Source organism: Mesoplodon densirostris, chromosome 16 (genome assembly GCF_025265405.1).
Source record: "Mesoplodon densirostris isolate mMesDen1 chromosome 16, mMesDen1 primary haplotype, whole genome shotgun sequence".
NCBI lineage: Eukaryota > Metazoa > Chordata > Mammalia > Artiodactyla > Ziphiidae > Mesoplodon > Mesoplodon densirostris.
Window position 1 is genome coordinate 79,500,884 of NC_082676.1, and position 19,654 is coordinate 79,520,537.

Consider the following 19,654-nt stretch of genomic DNA (forward strand, 5'->3'; position numbering starts at 1 on the left):
GGATGAACTCTGGTTGGCCCCTTCCATCCTCTAGACTCTGAGACTCAACTCTGACTAATAGTTTGCTCTCTTTTTGCCTGGAAATTATTTGTCAGGATATATAATATATAACATCATAATTATACAAATTATATATTTTCTCCTCCAGCTATAACATGTCCCTGAGATTTTATTTTGCTTTCCAGAATTTGCACAGAAATAATTATAGCAAAGCAGAAGTATTAAAGGGGTCTCTTTTCAGTACAAATGAGAGCTAAAAGGGCTAGCTACTTGCAGAACAAGTCAGTGGACAGGCAGGACATCACATTTTAATATCACGCTGGAAATGCAGTAAAGGATCCTGCCACATAAGGAAGAACCATCATGAACCCTTTCAAAAAGCAACCCTGTTTTGCCACCACTCCTGTCCGTGCCTGGGAAGGACAGTCCTCACCCGGGAATGCAGCTTCTCCACCTCCTAGGTCATACACTCAGGGGAGTCATGGGTCCTTTGTACATAGGGGCTCTTATAATGAAGTGAAGAGAGACACAAGCATCCCCTTGGTTCTCACATGTTGTGTGTGTGTGTGTTAGAGCCTCAGAAATTGGAACGATGCTGGAGGTCCAGGTGTCCCACCAGCCTAGCTGTTGCTTTAGCGGGTAGAGTCCCCAGGAGCACCTCTGAGCCTCTGAGGGTGGTGATTTTCTCACTTGTGAGCACTGTGACCCCTGCACAGTTCAAAGGACTCTAATGAAACATTTTGGAGTTTTTGTTTGTGTTTCCTCTAGGGCTTAGAGTTTACCTCTTGGGCTCCTTACAGCTACATTTTTCAGCAGTTTTCTAAAAGTTGCCTCCATGGAACAAATATTTATGAAGTGATGTGACTTCAGAAGTGAATGAGACAGACCAGCTCCCTGCCCTCATGTCCTTTGTCTATTGGACAGAGTGACCTGGAACCACTCATCTTGTCTTCTGTGGGAGTGATAGTGGAAGTTCACAAAAGCGGTAAAGGAGGCATTCTTAGCTCCAATTTACAGATGAGGAAACTGAGACTCAGAGAGCTAAAATAACTTTCCTGAGACGTTACACGGCTAGTAAGTAGAATCCATTCAACCCCATTTTGCTACAATTCCTCCATGTATGGCCCCTGAGAGGAGGTGGTAAAATACGCCCATCTCTTAGAACAGGCACTGGTGAACTAAGTCATGGGGTCCAGCTGTCTGTTTGTGTACACAAAGTCTTATTAAAACACAGCCACACCCACTTGTTCACACATTTTCTTTGACTGCTTTCCCACTGCAACAGCAGAGCTGAGTAGTGGCAACAGAGACCTGACCGCCCACAAAGACAAAAATATTTGCTATCTGGCCCTCCAAAGAAAAGATGTGTCACCCCTCCTTCACAGAACGTATTAGTCAGGGCAATGTAAGCACCTGGAGCAAACCCTCCAATTTTAGTGGCTTAACATATTTTTCAAAAAGTTTATTTCTCCTTAAAAAACTAAAAATACAGTTGCCATATGATACCGCGGTCCCATTCCTAGGCATATATCTGGAGAAAACTCTAATTTGAAAGGATACTTGCACCCCAATGTTCATAGCAGCACTATTCATAATAGCCAAGACATGGAAGCAACCTAAATGTCCATCAACAGATGAATGGAAAAAGAAGATGTGGTACATATATACAATGGAATACTTCTCAGCCATAAAAAAGAAAGAAAGAATGCCATTTGCAGCAACATGGATGGATCTAGAGATTATCATATTGAGCAAAGTAAGTCAGAAAGAGAAAGACAAATACTATATTATATCACTTATATGTAAAATCTAAAATATGATACAAATGAACTTATTTACAAAACAGAAACAGACTCACAGACATAGAAAACAAACTTATGATTACCAAAGGGGAAAGGGGGTAGGGGATAGGAGTTTGGGATTAGCAGACACAAACTACTATATATAAAATAACCAAGAAGGTCCTACTGTATAGAAAAGGGAACTATATTCAATATCCTGTAATAAACCATAATGGAAAAGAATATGACAAAGAATATGTATATATGTATAACTGAATCCTTTGCTGTACACCAGAAACTAACACAACATTGTAAATCAACTATACTTCAGTTTAAAAAAAAAAAAAAAAGCGTATTTCTAACCACAAAATAGCCTAGCTAGGGTGTTCTGGGCAGAGTTGGAATGGGATGCCTGTTCCAACTGATCATTCCTCTCAGGTCATCCCGGACAGAAACATCCAGCCGGCAGACAAGGGAAAAAAGAGAGGCTCACACACAGGAGATTTTTATGGGCTAGATATGAAAGTGGCATCCATCACTTCCACCCACATCCTATTGGCCTGAACCCAGTCACATGGCTGTATCGAACTGCAGAGGATATTGGGCAATGTGGTCTACTGTTAGGTCGAGGAAGAAGAGGAAACAGGTTTTGGTGAACACCTAGCAGCCTCCACCACAATCCCTAAATGCTAATTATTCTTACACCCAGAAAAAGGCTCTGGTTTTGACTTCGTAAATCTGTTTTACACCTCACATAGAGTATGCATGTGTTTAACATTTTTTGGATTCAGTCCTTATCTTTTTGGGATACATACTGAAATATGTACCAGTGAAATGATATGATGTCATGGATGTGCTTCAAAATAATCTGGGAATAGAAAGTGAGAATACAAATGAGACAAGAATGGTCATGAGTTTTGTTGAAGCTGGGTTATTTATTATATTCTCTTTAGTTTTGTATATATTTTAAAATTTTTCCATAATAAAAAGGTTTTTTTTTAAAGAGTACACTAAAACTACTCTTTGCTGTCTTCCAACAGTTTTTAGAAAAAAATACATAGTAAAAACAATAAAATCCTGACCATAATAGACTACAAGATTCTCTTCAATGACATTTACTATAGGTACACTGGCGTATTAATTTCTCTTGCTTTACCCAACTATTCCAGTCAAATAAGCTTGTCTGCAAAAGAAATGGACCGATAATAAAAGATAACGTCTGTGAGATAATAGTATAATCAAAACAGAAGAGTTACTATTCATAGGTCAGCTACTTATAGTAGGAACAGTTTAAGAAGAGTTAATTTACTGGGTAGGGTCTGTATAAAAACCACATTTGTTACGTGCATTAAATAAACATGGATTGAACATCTACTCCATGCAAGGCACTGTGCTCAGCTCTAGAAATATAATGATGAGGAGGCAGCTGTCCCTGGCTTGAGGATTGTACTTGTCAGGACGGGCTGAACTAGCTGCAAAACAAACATCCCCAACTCACAGTGGCCTTGAACAACAAAGCGTATTACTCACTGTGCAAAGTTAAATGCAGGTATTCCTGGTAGCTCTCTTTTGAGGAGTAACTCAGAGATTTGGGCTCCCTCCACCTGAGTCCTCTGCCCTGTAGAAAGCAAAGAGAGAGTGTGATAGATGATCGCTCGGGATGTTTTATGGCCAGACCTGAAAGTGACAGAACTCTCCACAGTCCCACCTAGACCCAGTGTTGCTGGAAAATGTTCTCTAGCTGTGAACACAGGAAGAAGAAAACTGGATACTGGGGTAAGGGGGATGTACTCTGGAATGTTCTACCATAAAGGTGACACAGGTTTAGTGAAAACACAGACATGCAAACAGACCCATTCTACTAAGGCATAGTAAGATCAATAATAAAGATATGGGGCCTCCCTGGTGGCGCAAGTGGTTGAGAGTCCGCCTGCCGATGCAGGGGATACGGGTTCGTGCCCCGGTCTGGGAGGATCCCATATGCCGCGGAGCGGCTGGGCCCGTGAGCCATGGCCGCTGAGCCTGCGCGTCCAGAGCCTGCGCGTCCGGAGCCTGTGCTCCGCAACGGGGGAGGCCACAACAGTGAGAGGCCCGCATACCGCAAAAATAATAATAATAATAATAATAATAATAATAATAATAAAGATATGAATAAGGTGCTGTGGGAACTCTGTAGAAGGAGGTAGGAATTTAAAAAACTTTCATCAGCTATTGGTATGATTTCCTAAATGTGCTTGAAACTTAATTTGCTTGGGCTACTAAATTTGTAATTCTTTTTTCCCAAAAATTACAATCCAGTTTTCCCTAACTCCTCAAAAGCAAGCACTGCTGGCAGCCTGTTTGGCAATGGTAGTCACAGAGCATGGAGGTTTATCAATACTAGTTATGTGTACTTACTAGAACATGAACTCACCTGGAATTTGGATCTCACAGCATGTAAGAATTTTAATAGGATTCATTCATACATTTGTTCAACATTTTATAAAGACTTCTGTCCCCAAAATTCAATTTACAATTTTTACAACGTTTTACAAAGACTTTGATCTCCAACCCTCCTTTGATAAATTTACAAGAATTTACACTCGCTGCAAGGATTTCTTTCCAAGGTTTTTTTAAAAGTTATTTTTCCTTGGGATAGAAAAATGTTAATTTTAGATGAGAGTAGAGGTCGTTGAGGCTCACATGTGGGGACTGTGTGTGATGGAAATGCAGGATAACAGCAGCAGCGCCTGGATTCTAATTTAGACCAGCCTGCCTCAGGCAATAGGAAAGTCATTTGTCCCTGTGTGCCCACATCACAATCTGGCACAACTGGGGGTTAGAGCCAGCGTTAAACTCTCTCTGCATACAGGATTCTAGTTTGCCATCTTAATTTATATATTCCATCCATGTGCTGATTATCCTGCACTCCCCCACCCTTTTCTAAGTGATTCTAATTAGAAAACACGCTGGAGGAACCTTGTGGGATCGCAAAACCGCTGCGATCTCCCCTTTGATCTGCCATCTGAACCAAGGACCGCGTATTGTTTCAAATTCTTCCCCAGCGCTGCAGTTGACAACTATTGGCATCTTAGAGCCTGAGGATTGCAGTAAGATGCCTGACAGGACCGGCTGCCTAAACATTTAAAGCACTCCCTCCCTCCAGACATCTCCCCCTTCCCAACGTCTCCCACAAAAAAATTACTGAAAAGGAAAGAAATCGAATGCTTTAAAAAGCTGTCAATTTCTTAATAAGATGCTTGGGTTGGTTGGGAATTTAAAGATGCTCACAACGCATCTCTAGAGCAGCAACTAGCCCTTCTTGACCCTGACACAAATAAAACCAACCCGCATACCATACCTTAACCACCGCCACGGTGGCCCGAGGAACTTTCGGAGTGATGAAAGTGTATTTTTGTCTTAATCTGGGTAAGACTTCGGTGAGGTGCCTTGCGTAAAGACGTGAACTCGGAAGGTAGTTGACTTAAGAATCTTACTTCAGTTTGTAGGGATGGGGGCGGGGGGAGGGGGCGTGCCGGAGAGAAAGGTTTGTTTATTTATTTAATTTCAGTCCCCAAGGGAGAATGGAGAGGATCCATTCCGGGGACACTGGATTCCAGAATGCGAGATGGGCTTGGAAGTTTGCGAAATTTGTGAATGCCCAGGCTGAAGGCTCCGCTCACGGGGAGGAAAGGACTGGGCGGGCACAGGGGAGGAGGGAAGGAGGAAACCGAGGGGGAGGCGGAGGAACAGCAGTATAAAAGGCTCCAGCCAGAGCGAGCGCCAGCCACTCCGAGCCTCCTGGAGAAGGCGGGAGCCCGAGCAGGACGCGCCAGTGCCGCTGCGGTGATCTGAGCCCGGCACTGGACCCGGTTCTCTCTTGCATCCGAGGCGAGGACCCCTTGCCCTCTGCTCGACCCTCGAGCCCTTCCACTCGCCGGCTGCCACCTGCAAGGCATGAGTTGCGCTCGGGAGCCCGAGGCTTCAGCGCGGTCATGAGGCGCTGGCCCGGGAGCGGCGGCTGTGCGACGGCAGCCCCCAGATCCCCTCCGGGCGCGGCGCCTCCGGGATGAGCCCCACGACACGCGACTGCCTGAGCTGAGATTTAGCCCCAGTGCCCCACCTCCGTTCGGCGCGCCTGAGCCCGCGGGCACTCGGCCCCTGCAGCTTCCCGCCGAGACACCTGCGCCCTGGACCAGAAGGACGCCCAGCGAATCGGACTCGCCTGCCTTCCCAGGCTCTACCACGCGCCGCGGACGCCTGAGCAGAGGTGCTCAGAGAGCGGGCGGCCCACCGTGCGGGAGCGACTGTCAAGACCTTTCTGGAACGAAACTCTATCTTCCCCCCTCATACATACGCACGGCAGCTTGAGGGAGGGGCGCACAGTCGCAGACAGACACCTGGCTGGTCCGGCACCCTCTCCGTCTCCAACACCACAACTCCCAACTCCACCTTGTCAATAAAGGTTTCTAAACTCGCCCAGGCACCCCCACCCCCCGCCCCGCTACCCACAGCCCCGAGGCGCAGTGCGCACAGGGCTCGGCCCTCGCCGCCCACAGCGACCTCGGCAGCGGTGGCGCATAGCCCGGCAGGCGGACGCGGACTCTGGAGAGGCGCGCAGGTCACCTCCAGACAGTGACAGCCCCCGGGTCCCGGAGCCCCCATCCGGAGCCGGCTCACCCTAGGACTCGGCGGCGGGGCGGCGCGGCCCGCGGCCCGAAGGAGCGCAGGGAGGAGGGGAGGTGGTTCGTCGGGTGAGTGGCTCCGGGCGGCAAGGGCGGGGGAGCCAAGCGTGGAGGTAACTCTGGGCCGCCACTGAAGCCCTCCTCCTCCTCCTTCTCCTCCTCCTCCTCCTTCTCCTCCTCCTCCTCCTCCCCGCGCTCCTCTGGCGGCCGCTCCCGCTCCAGCTGCGGCGCCGCGGCCACATCTGGGGCGCCCATGTGCGCTCGGGGGCTCGGCTGCGCCCGCCCCGCCGTCGCCCCCGCTGCCCCCTGCCCGCAGGGTGGTCCCCGGCCCGGCCCGGGCCCCTGGCGGCCCGCCGTCCCCACCGCCGCCGCCGCCGCCGGGGAGCGCCGGGGTTTGCTCCGCAGCCAGCTTGGACGCCCCCGGCCCCGCCGTGGCTCCGCCGTGGTGCGGTGGCGGCGGCGGCTCCTGCTCCCCCAGCCCGGCGCGCCCCGCCGCGCCCAGGGCCAGTCCCGCGGGCTCGGGGAGCGGGGCCCCGGCGGGGGCCGAGGCGGGAGCCGCGCCGCCGGGCTCCCGGGCTCCGACTCCTCCTCCCCCGCCGCCGCCGCCGCCGCCGCCGCCCGCCGCGCCGGGTCCTAAAGCCGCGCGTCTCAGGAGGATGGTACGCCTGGCGGCCGAGCTGCTGCTGCTGCTGGGGCTACTGCTGCTCACGCTGCACATCACGGTGCTGCGCGGTTCGGGAGACGCCGACGGGCCGGACGCGGCCGCGGCCAACGCCAGCCGGACGCAGCTGCAGGTGAGTGCGCTGCCGGAGAGGGGCGCGCGTGGCAGCGGGGAGCCGGGTGGCGGGAGGCTGATCTAGCTAGCACCTGATGGTAGCGAGGAGGCGGGTCCCCGCCCCACCGAAGAGCATCTGTTTTGGCAGCAGTTTTGCCGGGGCCACGGATCTCCGGCTGAGGCCGAGCGGGGTACGTGCCTGGAGGCTGGACCGCTTTGGAGGTCTGGCAGGCACGCTCCTCCAGGTCGTCTGTCACCAGGTACCTGAGGGTGCTAGCTTGAGATGGGCGGAGGAAGTGTGGAGTATGTCTGTGTTTGCTTTGGGGTTCTGCCACTCTTTGGTTACCCTTTAGAGACTGAGTAACGTTACTCTGGGAGGAAGGGGGAGCGGAAGGAGACTTTAGGATAAATCCCCAAACTGGGTTTAGGAGGAAGAACCCCAGTGAATCTGCCCCCTCAGAAAGCTACGCAAAGGTCAGCAAATAATTTCCCGAAGAGAATGGCCAGACATCCCCTGTTCGCCCACGTGGTCCCCATGCCTCCCTTACACCTCCCGAGCCGGGCAGAGGGCGTGGAGTCAAGCCACCGGTTGTACTTTGGCCCGGCGTTACCTGGGGCTTTTAAACTTACAGCAAAGACTTCTTCCAGCGTTCTGCCCCTGTTGAAGGTCTCCTTAGGAATGGAATTCTAATGATCTGTGCAGCTCCAAGGCAGGGGAGGGGGTCACAACTGGGGAGCGGGTAGTGGGCGTCAGACACAAGAGGAATTCTCTGGTTTCCAAGTAAAGGATTGTCCAGGTAGGGATTTCCTGTCGTTGTCTTGGGAAGAAGCGGCTTTCCTTGGCTCTATCAGACGTGTGACAACTGTCAACTTGGGGCGTGGGTAGTAGTCTGCAGGGATTTTCCCAGGAAGCAGCGGGAATTCTCTCCTAAAATCTCCTCCTCAAACCAGCCCCTCTAAATCGCTTTATGTCGAGATAAGCATTATTCATTGTTCCCAAAGGGCTTTAAGACCATTGCCCCTATTAGTTCATTTCTCACATCTTTATGTAATTTGTTGCCTGAAAACTCTACTGTTGTAGAGAGAAGGAATTCACTTAAACACGTGCACAGTGCTTACCACGTGCTGGTTTTAAGTGCTTTACAGAACTTAACCGATTTAATGATGTACTATGCTGTTAATATCCTCCCCTGACAGATGCAAAAACTGAGGTTACAGACGTTAAGAAACTTGCAAGGTTTACACATTCCAAACTCTTGATTAGTTACACCATGTTTTCTCTCTGCCAGGATGTTATATAGACTAAAGCAAGGTGATCCTTACACACAAACGCAAAACCAGGAATGAAAAAGTATGCACCCCAGAGCCTAAAGTTCTTTTAAATTGGGAACATTTCTGAAAATGTCCTAACTTTATGAGGCCCTCTTCTCTTCTCCTGTGGGCAAACAGGTACAGTGACAGCCTGACAGGATTCCTTTGGGGAAATTGAAGACACCCCATTCTGTAGATGATTGTACACTGACCCACTCTAACACTGTAAGAACAATTCCTAATATCTTTGAGATTTCTGGAAGTCACATTTTATACCTGATGCTTTCTTTCCTCGTGGACTCATGAAAAACTGTAAAAATGATGTTCCATGGAAAAGTAAATTTGGCAGTTTCCTTTATGAGGTGTTTGCTATCATTAGAATAACCTAGGCTTGGCCTTTTCCGTTTGACTGGTAAGGTGATGAGAGAAGCAGCTGGTGGAAGTGGCAACTGCAAAGGGGAAGTGGATTAAATTCTCAAAAGAGCCTGTGGCTGAAGAACTGTCCCAAGAGGGCAGAAGAAAAGGGGCATTTAGAAAGAGTAACGCTCCTAGGAGTATCTTGGGTCCCAAATAGCTGCCAATCCATCAGCTTTCAGCTTGTTTTGTAATCGTGTTTGGTTATCCTGTCCACTCAATGAACTTATTCAGGCAGAATGATGAGTTTAACAGTTTAGTTCATAATTTTGCTCTCTTTTGTAATTTGTTACTATAAAAGTTGTATATTCTTCCTGACTAAAGTTATTTCTTTGGCCCTCTGACTCTCCAAAGATATTATGATTTAAATGGAGAGAATATATTCCTTCAAGTGAGGAGGTCTGCAAAAGACATTTGTTAGTTTATCGTTTTCAGGGCCCAGGATGTGAATTAGCTAGTAGCAGGTGTATTTGAAAACAAAACTGTGGGTACCATATTCCTTCTGTTTACCGGTCATGTGTAACCTATCTTTTTTTTTTTTTTCTTCTGCTTCATTGGGTCTTTGTTGCAGTGAACAGGATTCTCGTGGTGGCTTCTCTTGTTGTGGAGCATGGGCTCTAGGCGCATGGGCTTCAGTAGTTGTGGTGCTCAGGCTCAGTAGTTGTGGCCCGCAGGCTCAAGAGCACAGGCTCAGTAGTTGTGGCACCCGGGCTTAGTTGCTCCATGACATGTGGGATTTTCCCGGACCAGGGATTGAACACGTGTCCCCTGCATTGGCAGGTGGATTCTTAACCACTGCGCCACCAGGGAAGTCATAACCTATCTTAACTAACTACATTTAAACTTAAGTTTGCTGCCTCTGGGGTATCTTAAGCCGCTAAAATCATTCTTTGTAACCAGAAAGTTCATCAATCCTTATATTACATTATTTGTGTTGTTATCTCTGCTTAAAATACTCTGAAATATGAGGTTGGAGTCAGAAATACACAATGGTAGCTTTCTTTTCCCAAACTGTAGTATATTTGGGAACATGTAAAAGAGAATGCACCTTTATTAGAGATCTGGCATATCGAGGGCACCCAATAAAATAGTAGGAATAACAATAGTAGCTAAGATTTGTCAAGTGCCTTTTATGTGTCAGACACTGTTCTTAGCACTTTTCATATATTTTCTTTTTAAATCCTCACAAAAATCTCGTGAATTAGGCATTACCGTTATCCCTGTTTCAAATGAAAAAACTTAGGTTGGGTAACTTGCCCACAGTTGCAGAGCCAGAAGCTGCTTAATTTGTTGTTGTTATTTTATAAGTGTAAAAATCTTTGAAAAATATTTGTATTCCAAGTTCTTGAGAAAGTCATCCTGCTGGCTACAAAAGAGAAAAAGTCTTTTAACAATTTACATTTTCTTTCTTTTTTTTTTTCAGGGCTTAGGTTTTTGGGGTTTTTTTTAATTTATTTATTTATTTATTTATTTTTATTTTTGGCTGTATTGGGTCTTCGTTGCTGTACTCGGGCTTTCTTTAGTTGTGGCGAGCGGGGGCTTCTCATTTGCGGTGGCTTCTCTTGTTGTGGCGCACAAGCTCTAGGTGAGCGGACTTTAGTAGCTGTGGCTCGCAGGCTCAGTAGTTGTGGAGCCCGGGCTTAGTTGCTGGGTGGCATGTGGGATCTTCACAGACCAGGGCTCAAACCCGTGTCCCCTGTGTTGGCAGGCGGATTCTAACCACTGCACCACCAGGGAAGTCCCTAACAATCTACATTTTCAAACACATCTTGACAGTCTTATTGTGTCAAATATGAACGTATCTATCTATCTATCTAAATTATATACACATACATAAACACACATATATAAACATGATCTAACATGATTCTTTTGGTAGTTTCAACATAGTAGGAGATATGTTTTTTGACTCTGTAAGTGACTGTCCCTGTACTGTTAGGTATACTGTTATGAGGTGGTAGGAAAATGCTTTGAACACACTATTTCCAGTGGTTATGTGGCTCAGAAGAATAATAAATAATGATGTTAGTCTTTGTACTGTTTTCGGTATTTTAAAACATGTAATAAGAAATTTTACAGTGGTCTGCAACAGCTGTATAAAAATGCACAGAAAAATCAACTTTTTTCACTTTTGAATGAAATCTTATCTCCTCTGGTGTCATGTTGATCAGATACTCAACTTAGTTCTTTCATATGTCTTTAATTGATAATAGTAAGAAAACAATTAAATATAATTAAAAAGCAGTCTGGAAGACAGAATATCCCAAAATATAGAACCACAGGCAATGATAAGAATAATGATAATGATAATAATAGTATCTCTTTTACTTGAAATTCACACGAGTGTCTCTCTACTAAATCTCAGATTCAGAAGCATGAATTTCTACAGATTTTGCATAATAAAGCTAGAACTCATTAAAACAATGAGATTTAAGGAAGTGTTAGAAATCATCACATTGATCATTTTTATGATAACATTAAAGCAAACCAAACTCTGAAATGTAACTAAATGTCTTTGTTCTCTAATTCCTAACTACCATCTTTATCAGTGCATTTCTCCTTCATCCCTCTACTTGCCTTCAACAAAACTGCTCAGCATCTTGTACTCACTGATTCAGACTCACCGAGTTGATCTGAGCTAGTAATAGCAGTAAAAGCAAAAGCAACATTTATTTGTACTTAATGCTACTGAGTTTCCTTACAATGACCCTTTGAGATAGATAGTATTTATATACCCATTTCACAGATGATGAAATTGAGACCTGGAGAGATTTGAGTAACTTGCCCAAGGCCACACAACCATGGTTGGCAGGGCCAGGATTCAGACCCAGGGAGGCTGGAATTCTTGTTCCAGTTCATCAACAAGATGCCTCCAGCTCTGACACAAGTCAACAGCCATTGTGTTTCTCACTTCATGACTTGCCTTGCCCATTTTCCAGGCAGGCTGTCTACTTTTATCTCAGGTATTCTTTACAAATTATGAATAACTGTCCCACTTAGCTATTGCTATATAACAAACCATCCCAAAGCACAGTGGCTTAAAACAATCACATTTTATTTGCTCATGACTTTGTGTGTCAGCAGTTTACACTGGGCTCAGCTGGGTGGTTCTTCTGCTGATCTTGCTTAGGATTATTCATGTGGCTATAGCTTTCTGTTAGTTTGACATGGGCTAGATGGTCTAAAAGGGCCTCACTCCAGACACTATAAAACTCTTAAAGGAAAACATAGGCAGAACACTCTATGACATAAATCACAGCAAGATCCTTTTTGAACCACCCCCTAGAGAAATGGAAATAAAAACAAAAATACACAAATGGGACCTAATGAAACTTAAAAGCTTTTGCACAGCAAAGGAAACCATAAACGAGATGAAAAGACAACCCTCAGAATGGGAGAAAATATTTGCAAATGAAGCAACTGACAAAGGATTAATCTCCAAAATTTACAAGCAGCTCATGCAGCTCAATATCAAAAAAAACCAAACAAACAACCCAATCCAAAAATGGGCAGAAGACCTAAATAGACATTTCTCCAAAGAAGACATACAGGTTGCCAACAAACACATGAAAGGATGCTCAACACCACTAATCATTAGAGAAATACAAATCAAAACTACAGTGAGGTATCACCTCACACCAGTCAGAATGGCCATCATCAAAAAATCTACAAACAATAAATGCTAGAGAGGGTGTGGAGAAAACGGAACCCTCCTGCACTGTTGGTGGGAATGTAAATTGACACAGCCACTATGGACAACAGTATGGAGGTTCCTTAAAAAACTAAAAATAGAACTACCATATGACCCAGCAATCCCACTACTAGACATATACCCTGAGAAAACCATAATTCAAAAAGAGTCATGTACCACGGTGTTCATCGAAGCTCTATTTACAATAGGCAGGACATGGAAGCAGCCTAAGTGTCCATCAACAGATAAATGGATAAAGAAGATGTGGCACATATATAAATGGAATATTACTCAGCCATAAAAAGGAATGAACTTGAGTTATTTGTAGTAAAGTGGATGCACCTAGAGTCTGTCCTACAGAGTGAAGTAAGTCAGAAAGAGAAAAACAAATACTGTATGCTAACACATATGTATGGATCTAAAAATAACAATGGTTCTGACAAACCTAGGGGCAGGACAGGAATAAAGACGCAGACGTAGAGAATGCACTTGAGGACACGGGGAGGGGAAGGGTAAGCTGGGACGAAGTGAGAGTGGCATGGACATATATACACTACCAAATATGAAATAGCTAGCTAGTGGGAAGCAACCACATAGCACAGGGAGATCAGCTCAGTGCTGTGTGACCACCTAGAGGGGTGGGATAGGGAGGGGAGAGGGAGATGCAAGAGAGAGGAGATATGGGGATATATGTATATGTATAGCTGATTCAGTATGTTATAAAGCAGAAACTAACACACCATTGTAAAGCAATTATACTCCAATAAAGATGTTAAAAAAATAAAATAAAAGGGCCTCACTCATATGTTTGATGGTTGGTGCTGGCTGTTACCTATGCTCTCTCTTCATCCTCAAGGAATTTATTCCACATGTCTTTACATGGTGGACTCAGAGCAGCAAGAGAGTAAAGCAGAAATTGCAAGGCCTCTTTTTTTTTTTTTAATTTACTTATTTATTTATTTTTGCTTTATAACAAATTTAATCAGTTATACATATACATATGTTCCCATATCCCCTCCCTTTTGTGTCTCCTTCCCACCCTCCCTATCCCACCCCTCCAGGCGGTCACAAAGAACCGAGCTGATCTCCCTGTGCTATGCGGCTGCTTCCCACTAGCTATCTACCTTACGTTTGGTAGTGTATATATGTCCATGCTGCTCTTTCACTTTGTCATAGCTTACCCTTCCCCCTCCCCATATCCTCAAGTCCATTCTCTAGTAGGTCTGTGTCTTTATTCCTGTCTTGCCCCTATGTTCTTCATGACATTTTTTTTTCTTAAATTCCATATATATGTGTCAGCATACAGTATTTGTCTTTCTCTTTCTGACTTACTTCACTCTGTATGACAGACTCTAGGTCCATCCACCTCATTACAAATAGCTCAATTTCATTTCTTTTTATGGCTGAGTAATATTCCATTGTATATATGTGCCACATCTTCTTTACCCATTCATCCGATGATGGACACTTAGACTGTTTCCATCTCCGGGCTATTGTAAATAGGGCTGCTATGAACATTTTGGTACATGTCTCTTTTTGAATTATGGTTTTCTCAGGGTATATGCCCAGTAGTGGGATTGCTGGGTCATATGGTAGTTTTATTTGTAGTTTTTTAAGGAACCTCCATACCGTTCTCCATAGTGGCTGGACCAATTCACATTCCCACCAGCAGTGCAAGAGTGTTCCCTTTTTTCCACACCCTCTCCAGCATTTATTGTTTCTAGATTTTTTGATGATGGCCATTCTGACTGGTGTGAGATGATATCTCATTGTAGTTTTGATTTGCATTTCTCTAATGAGTAAAGATGTTGAGCATCCTTTCATGTGTTTGTTGGCAGTCTGTATATCTTCTGTGGAGAAATGTCTATTTAGGTCTTCTGCCCATTTTTGGATTGGGTTGTTTGTTTTTTTGTTATTGAGCTGCATGAGCTGCTTATAAATTTTGGAGATTAATCCTTTGTCAGTTGCTTCATTTGCAAATATTTTCTCCCATTCTGAGGGTTGTCTTTTGGTCTTGTTTATGGTTTCCTTTGCTGTGCAAAAGCTTTGAAGTTTCATTAGGTCCCATGTGTTTATTTTTGTCTTTATTTCCATTTCTCTAGGAGGTGGGTCAAAATGGATCTTGCTGTGATTTATGTCATAGAGTGTTCTGCCTATGTTTTCCTCTAAGAGTTTGATAGTGTCTGGCCTTACATTTAGGTCTTTAGTCCATTTTGAGCTTATTTTTGTGTATGGTGTTAGGGAGTGATCTAATCTCATACTTTTACATGTCCCTATCCAGTTTTCCCAGCACCACTTATTGAAGAGACTGTCCTTTCTCCACTGTACATTCCTGCCTCCTTTATCAAAGATAAGGTGACCATATGTCCATGGGTTTATCTCTGGGCTTTCTATCCTGTTCCATTGATCTATCTTTCTGTTTTTGTGCCAGTACCATACTGTCTTGATTACTGTAGCTTTGTAGTATAGTCTGAAGTCAGGGAGCCTGATTCCTCCAGCTCCATTTTTCGTTCTCAAGATTGCTTTGGCTATTCGGGGTCTTTTGTATTTCCATACAAATTGTGAATTTTTTTTTTCTAGTTCTGTGAAAAATGCCAGTGGTAGTTTGATAGGGATTGCATTGAATCTGTAGATTGCTTTGGGTAGTAGAGTCATTTTCACAGTGTTGATTCTTCCAATCCAAGAACATGGTACATCTCTCCATCTATTTGTATCATCTTTAATTTCTTTCATCAGTGTCTTATAATTTTCTGCATACAGGTCTTTTGTCTCCTTAGGTAGGTTTATTCCTAGATATTTTATTCTTTTTGTTGCAATGGTAAATGGGAGTGTATCCTTGATTTCACTTTCAGATTTTTCATCATTAGTGTATAGGAATGCCAAAGATTTCTGTGCATTAATTTTGTATCCTGCAACTTTACCAAATTCATTAACTCTAGTAGTTTTCTGGTAGCATCTTTAGGATTCTCTATGTATAGTATCATGTCATCTGCAAACAGTGACAGCTTTACTTCTTCTTTTCCGATTTGGATTCCTTTTATTTCCTTGTCTTCTCTGATTGCTGTGGCTAAAACTTCCAAAACTATGTTGAATAAGAGTGGTGAGAGTGGGCAACCTTGTCTTGTTCCTGATCTTAGTGGAAATGGTTTCAGTTTTTCACCATTGAGGACGATGCTGGCTGTGGGTTTGTCATATATGGCCTTTATTATGTTGAGGAAAGTTCCCTCTATGCCTACTTTCTGCAGGGTTTTTATCATAAATGGGTGTTGAATTTTGTCAAAAGCTTTCTCTGCATCTATTGAGATGATCATATGGTTTTTCTCCTTCAATTTGTTAATATGGTGTATCACGTTGATTGATTTGCGTATATTGAAGAATCCTTGCATTCCTGGAATAAACCCCACTTGATCATGGTGTATGATCCTTTTAATGTGCTGTTGGATTCTGTTTGCTAGTATTTTGTTGAGGATTTTTGCATCTATGTTCATCAGTGATATTGGCCTGTAGTTTTCTTTCTTTGTGACATCCTTGTCTGGTTTTGGTATCAAGATGATGGTGGCCTCGGAGAATGAGTTTGGGAGTGTTCCTCCCTCTGCTATATTTTGGAAGAGTTTCAGAAGGATAGGTGTTAGCTCTTCTCTAAATGCTTGATAGAATTCGCCTGTGAAGCCATCTGGTCCTGGGCTTTTGTTTGTTGGAAGATTTTTTATCACAGTTTCAATTTCAGTGCTTGTGATTGGTCTGTTCATATTTTCTATTTCTTCCTGATTCAGTCTTGGCAGGTTGTGCATTTCTAAGAATTTGTCCATTTCTTCCAGGTTGTCCATTTTATTGGCATAGAGTTGCTTGTAGTAATCTCTCATGATCTTTTGTATTTCTGCAGTGTCAGTTGTTACTTCTTTTTCATTTCTATTGATTTGAGTCTTCTCCCTTTTTTTCTTGATGAGTCTGGCTAATGGTTTATCAATTTTGTTTATCTTCTCAAAGAACCAGCTTTTAGTTTTATTGATCTTTGCTATTATTTCCTTCATTTCTTTTTCATTTATTTCTGATCTGATTTTTATGATTTCTTTCCTTCTGCTAACTTTGGGATGTTTTTGTTCTTCTTTCTCTAATTGCTTTAGGTGCAAGGTTAGGTTGTTTATTCGAGAAGTTTCCTGTTTCTTAAGGTGGGATTGTATTGCTATAAACTCCCCTCTTAGAACTGCTTTTGCTGCATCCCTTAGGTTTTGGGTCGTCGTGTCTCCATTGTCATTTGTTTTTAGGTATTCTTTAATTTCCTCTTTGATTTCTTCAGTGATCACTTCGTTGTTAAGTAGTGTATTGTTTAGCCTCCATGTGTTTGTATTTTTTACAGCTCTTTTCCTGTAATTGATATCTAGTCTCATAGCATTGTGGTTGGAAAAGATACTTGATACAATTTCAATTTTCTTAAATTTACCAAGGCTTAATTTGTGACCCAAGATATGATCTATCCTGGAGAATGTTCCATGAGCACTTGAGAAAAATGTGTATTCTGTTGTTTTTGGATGGAATGTCCTATAAATATCAATTAAGTCCATCTTGTTTAATGTATCATTTAAAGCTTGTGTTTCCTTATTTATTTTCATTTTGGATGATCTGTCCATTGGTGAAAGTGGGGTGTTAAAGTCCCCTACTATGATTGTGTTACTGTCGATTTCTCCTTTTATGGCTGTTAGTATTTGCCTTATGTATTGAGGTGCTCCTATGTTGGGTGCATAAATATTTACAATTGTTATATCTTCTTCTTGGATCGATCCCTTGATCATTATGTAGTGTCCTTCTTTTTCTCTTCTAATAGTCTTTATTTTAAAGTCTATTTTGTCTGATATGAGAATTGCTACTCCAGCTTTCTTTCAATTTCCATTTGCATGGAATATCTTTTTCCATCCCCTTACTGTCAATCTGTATGTGTCTCTAGGTCTGAAGTGGGTCTCTTGTAGACAGCATATATATGGGTCTTGTTTTTGTATCCATTCAGCCACTCTGTGTCTTTTGGTGGGAGCATTTAGTCCATTTACATTTAAGGGAATTATTGATATGTATGTTCCTATTCCCATTTCCTTAATTGCTTTGTGTTCGTTATTGTAGGTATATTCCTTCTGTTGTGTTTCTTGCCTAGAGAAGTTCCTTTAGCATTTGTTGTAAAGCTGGCTTGGTGGTGCTGAACTCTCTCAGCTTTTGCTTGTCTGTAAAGGTTTTAATTTCTCCATCAAATCTGAATGAGATCCTTGCTGGGTAGAGTAATCTTGGTTGCAGGTTTTTCTCCTTCATCACTTTAAGTATGTCCTGCCACTCCCTTCTGGCTTGTAGAGTTTCTGCTGAGAGATCAGCTGTTATCCTGATGGGGATTCCCTTGTATGTTATTTGTTGTTTTTGCCTTGCTGCTTTTAATATGATTTCTTTGTGTTTAATTTTTGACAGTTTGATTAATATGTGTCTTGGCGTATTTCTCCTTGGATTTATTCTGTATGGGACTCTCTGTGCCTCCTGGACTTGATTAACTATTTCCTTTCCCATATTAGGGAAGTTTTCAACTATAATCTCTTCAAATATTTTCTCAGTCCCTTTCTTTTTCTCTTCTTCTTCTGGAACCCCTATAATTCGAATGTTGGTGCGTTTAATGTTGTCCCAGATGTCTCTGAGACTGTCCTCTGTTCTTTTCATTCTTTTTTCTTTATTTTGCTCTGCAGCAGTTATTTCCACTATTTTATCTTCCACCTCACTTATCCGTTCTTCTGCCTCAGTTATTCTGCTATTGATCCCATCTAGAGTATTTTTTATTTCATTTATTGTGTTTTTAATCGATGCTTGATTCATCTTTAGTTCTTCTAGGTCCTTGTTAACTGTTTCTTGCATTTTGTCTATTCTATTTCCAATATTTTGGATCTGGGAAATAGAATCTTGGATCATCTTTACCATCTTTATTCTGAATTCTTTTTCAGGTAGACTGCCTATTACCTCTTCGTTTGTTAGGTCTGGTGGGTTTTTATCTTGCTCCTTCTCCTGCTGTGTGTTTTTCTGTCTTCTCATTTTGCTTATGTTACTGTGTTTGGGGTCTCCTTTTTGCAGGCTGCAGGTTCGTAGTTCCCATTGTTTTTGGTGTCTGTCCCCAGTGGCTAAGGTCGGTTTAGTGGGTTGTGTAGGCTTCCTGGTGGAGGGGACTAGTGCCTGTGTTCTGGTGGATGAGGCTGGACCTTGTCTTTCTGGTGGGCAGGTCCACGTCTGGTGGTGTGTTTTGGGGTGTCTGCAGACTTTTTATGATTTTAGGCCACCTCTCTGCTAATGGGTGGCGTTGTGTTCCTGTCTTGCTAGTTGTTTGGCATAGGGTGTCCAGCACTGTAGCTTGCTGGTCGTTGAGTGAAGCTGGGTGCTGGTGTTAAGATGGAGATCTCTGGAAGATTTTCGCCGTTTGATATTATGTGGAGCTGGGAGGTCTGTTGTGGACCAGTGTCCTGAAGTTGGCTCTCCCACCTCAGAGGCACAGCACTGACTCCTGGCTCCTCAATTTGGGATGATTTGTTGTCTGTTCATGTATTCCACAGATGCAGGGTACATCAAGTTGATTGTGGAGCTTTAATCCGCTGCTTCTGAGGCTGCTGGGAGAGGTTTCCCTTTCTCTTCTTTGTTCTCACAGCTCCTGGGTCTCAGCTTTGGATTTGGCCCCGCCTCTGCGTGTAGGTCGCCGGAGGGCGTCTGTTCTTCGCTCAGACAGGACAGGGTTAAAGGAACAGCCTCTTCGGGGACTCTGGCTCACTCAGCCCGGGCGGGAGGGAGGGGCACGGAGTGCGGGGCGAGCCTGCAGTGGCAGAGGTCGGCGTGACGTTGCACCAGCCCGAGGCGCGCCGTGCGTTCTCCCAGGGAAGCCGCCCCTGGATCCCGGGACCCCGGCAGTGGCGGGCTGCACAGGCTCCCGGAAGGGCGGTGTGGACAGTGACCTGCGCTCACACACAGGCTTCTTGGCGGCAGCAGCAGCAGCCCCAGCGTCCCACACCCG

General features: G+C 44.1%; 1 protein-coding gene across 1 annotated transcript in view; it reads left to right on the forward strand.

The window, feature by feature from the left end:
- The first annotated feature begins 7,101 nt into the window (after positions 1 to 7,101).
- Positions 7,102 to 19,654, forward strand: part of ISM1 (isthmin 1) — an 84,153-nt gene continuing 71,600 nt past the window's right edge. The window contains exon 1 of the mRNA XM_060078946.1: positions 7,102 to 7,239. Coding sequence (XP_059934929.1) covers positions 7,102 to 7,239 — 138 coding nt within the window. The remainder of the gene's footprint in view (positions 7,240 to 19,654) is intronic.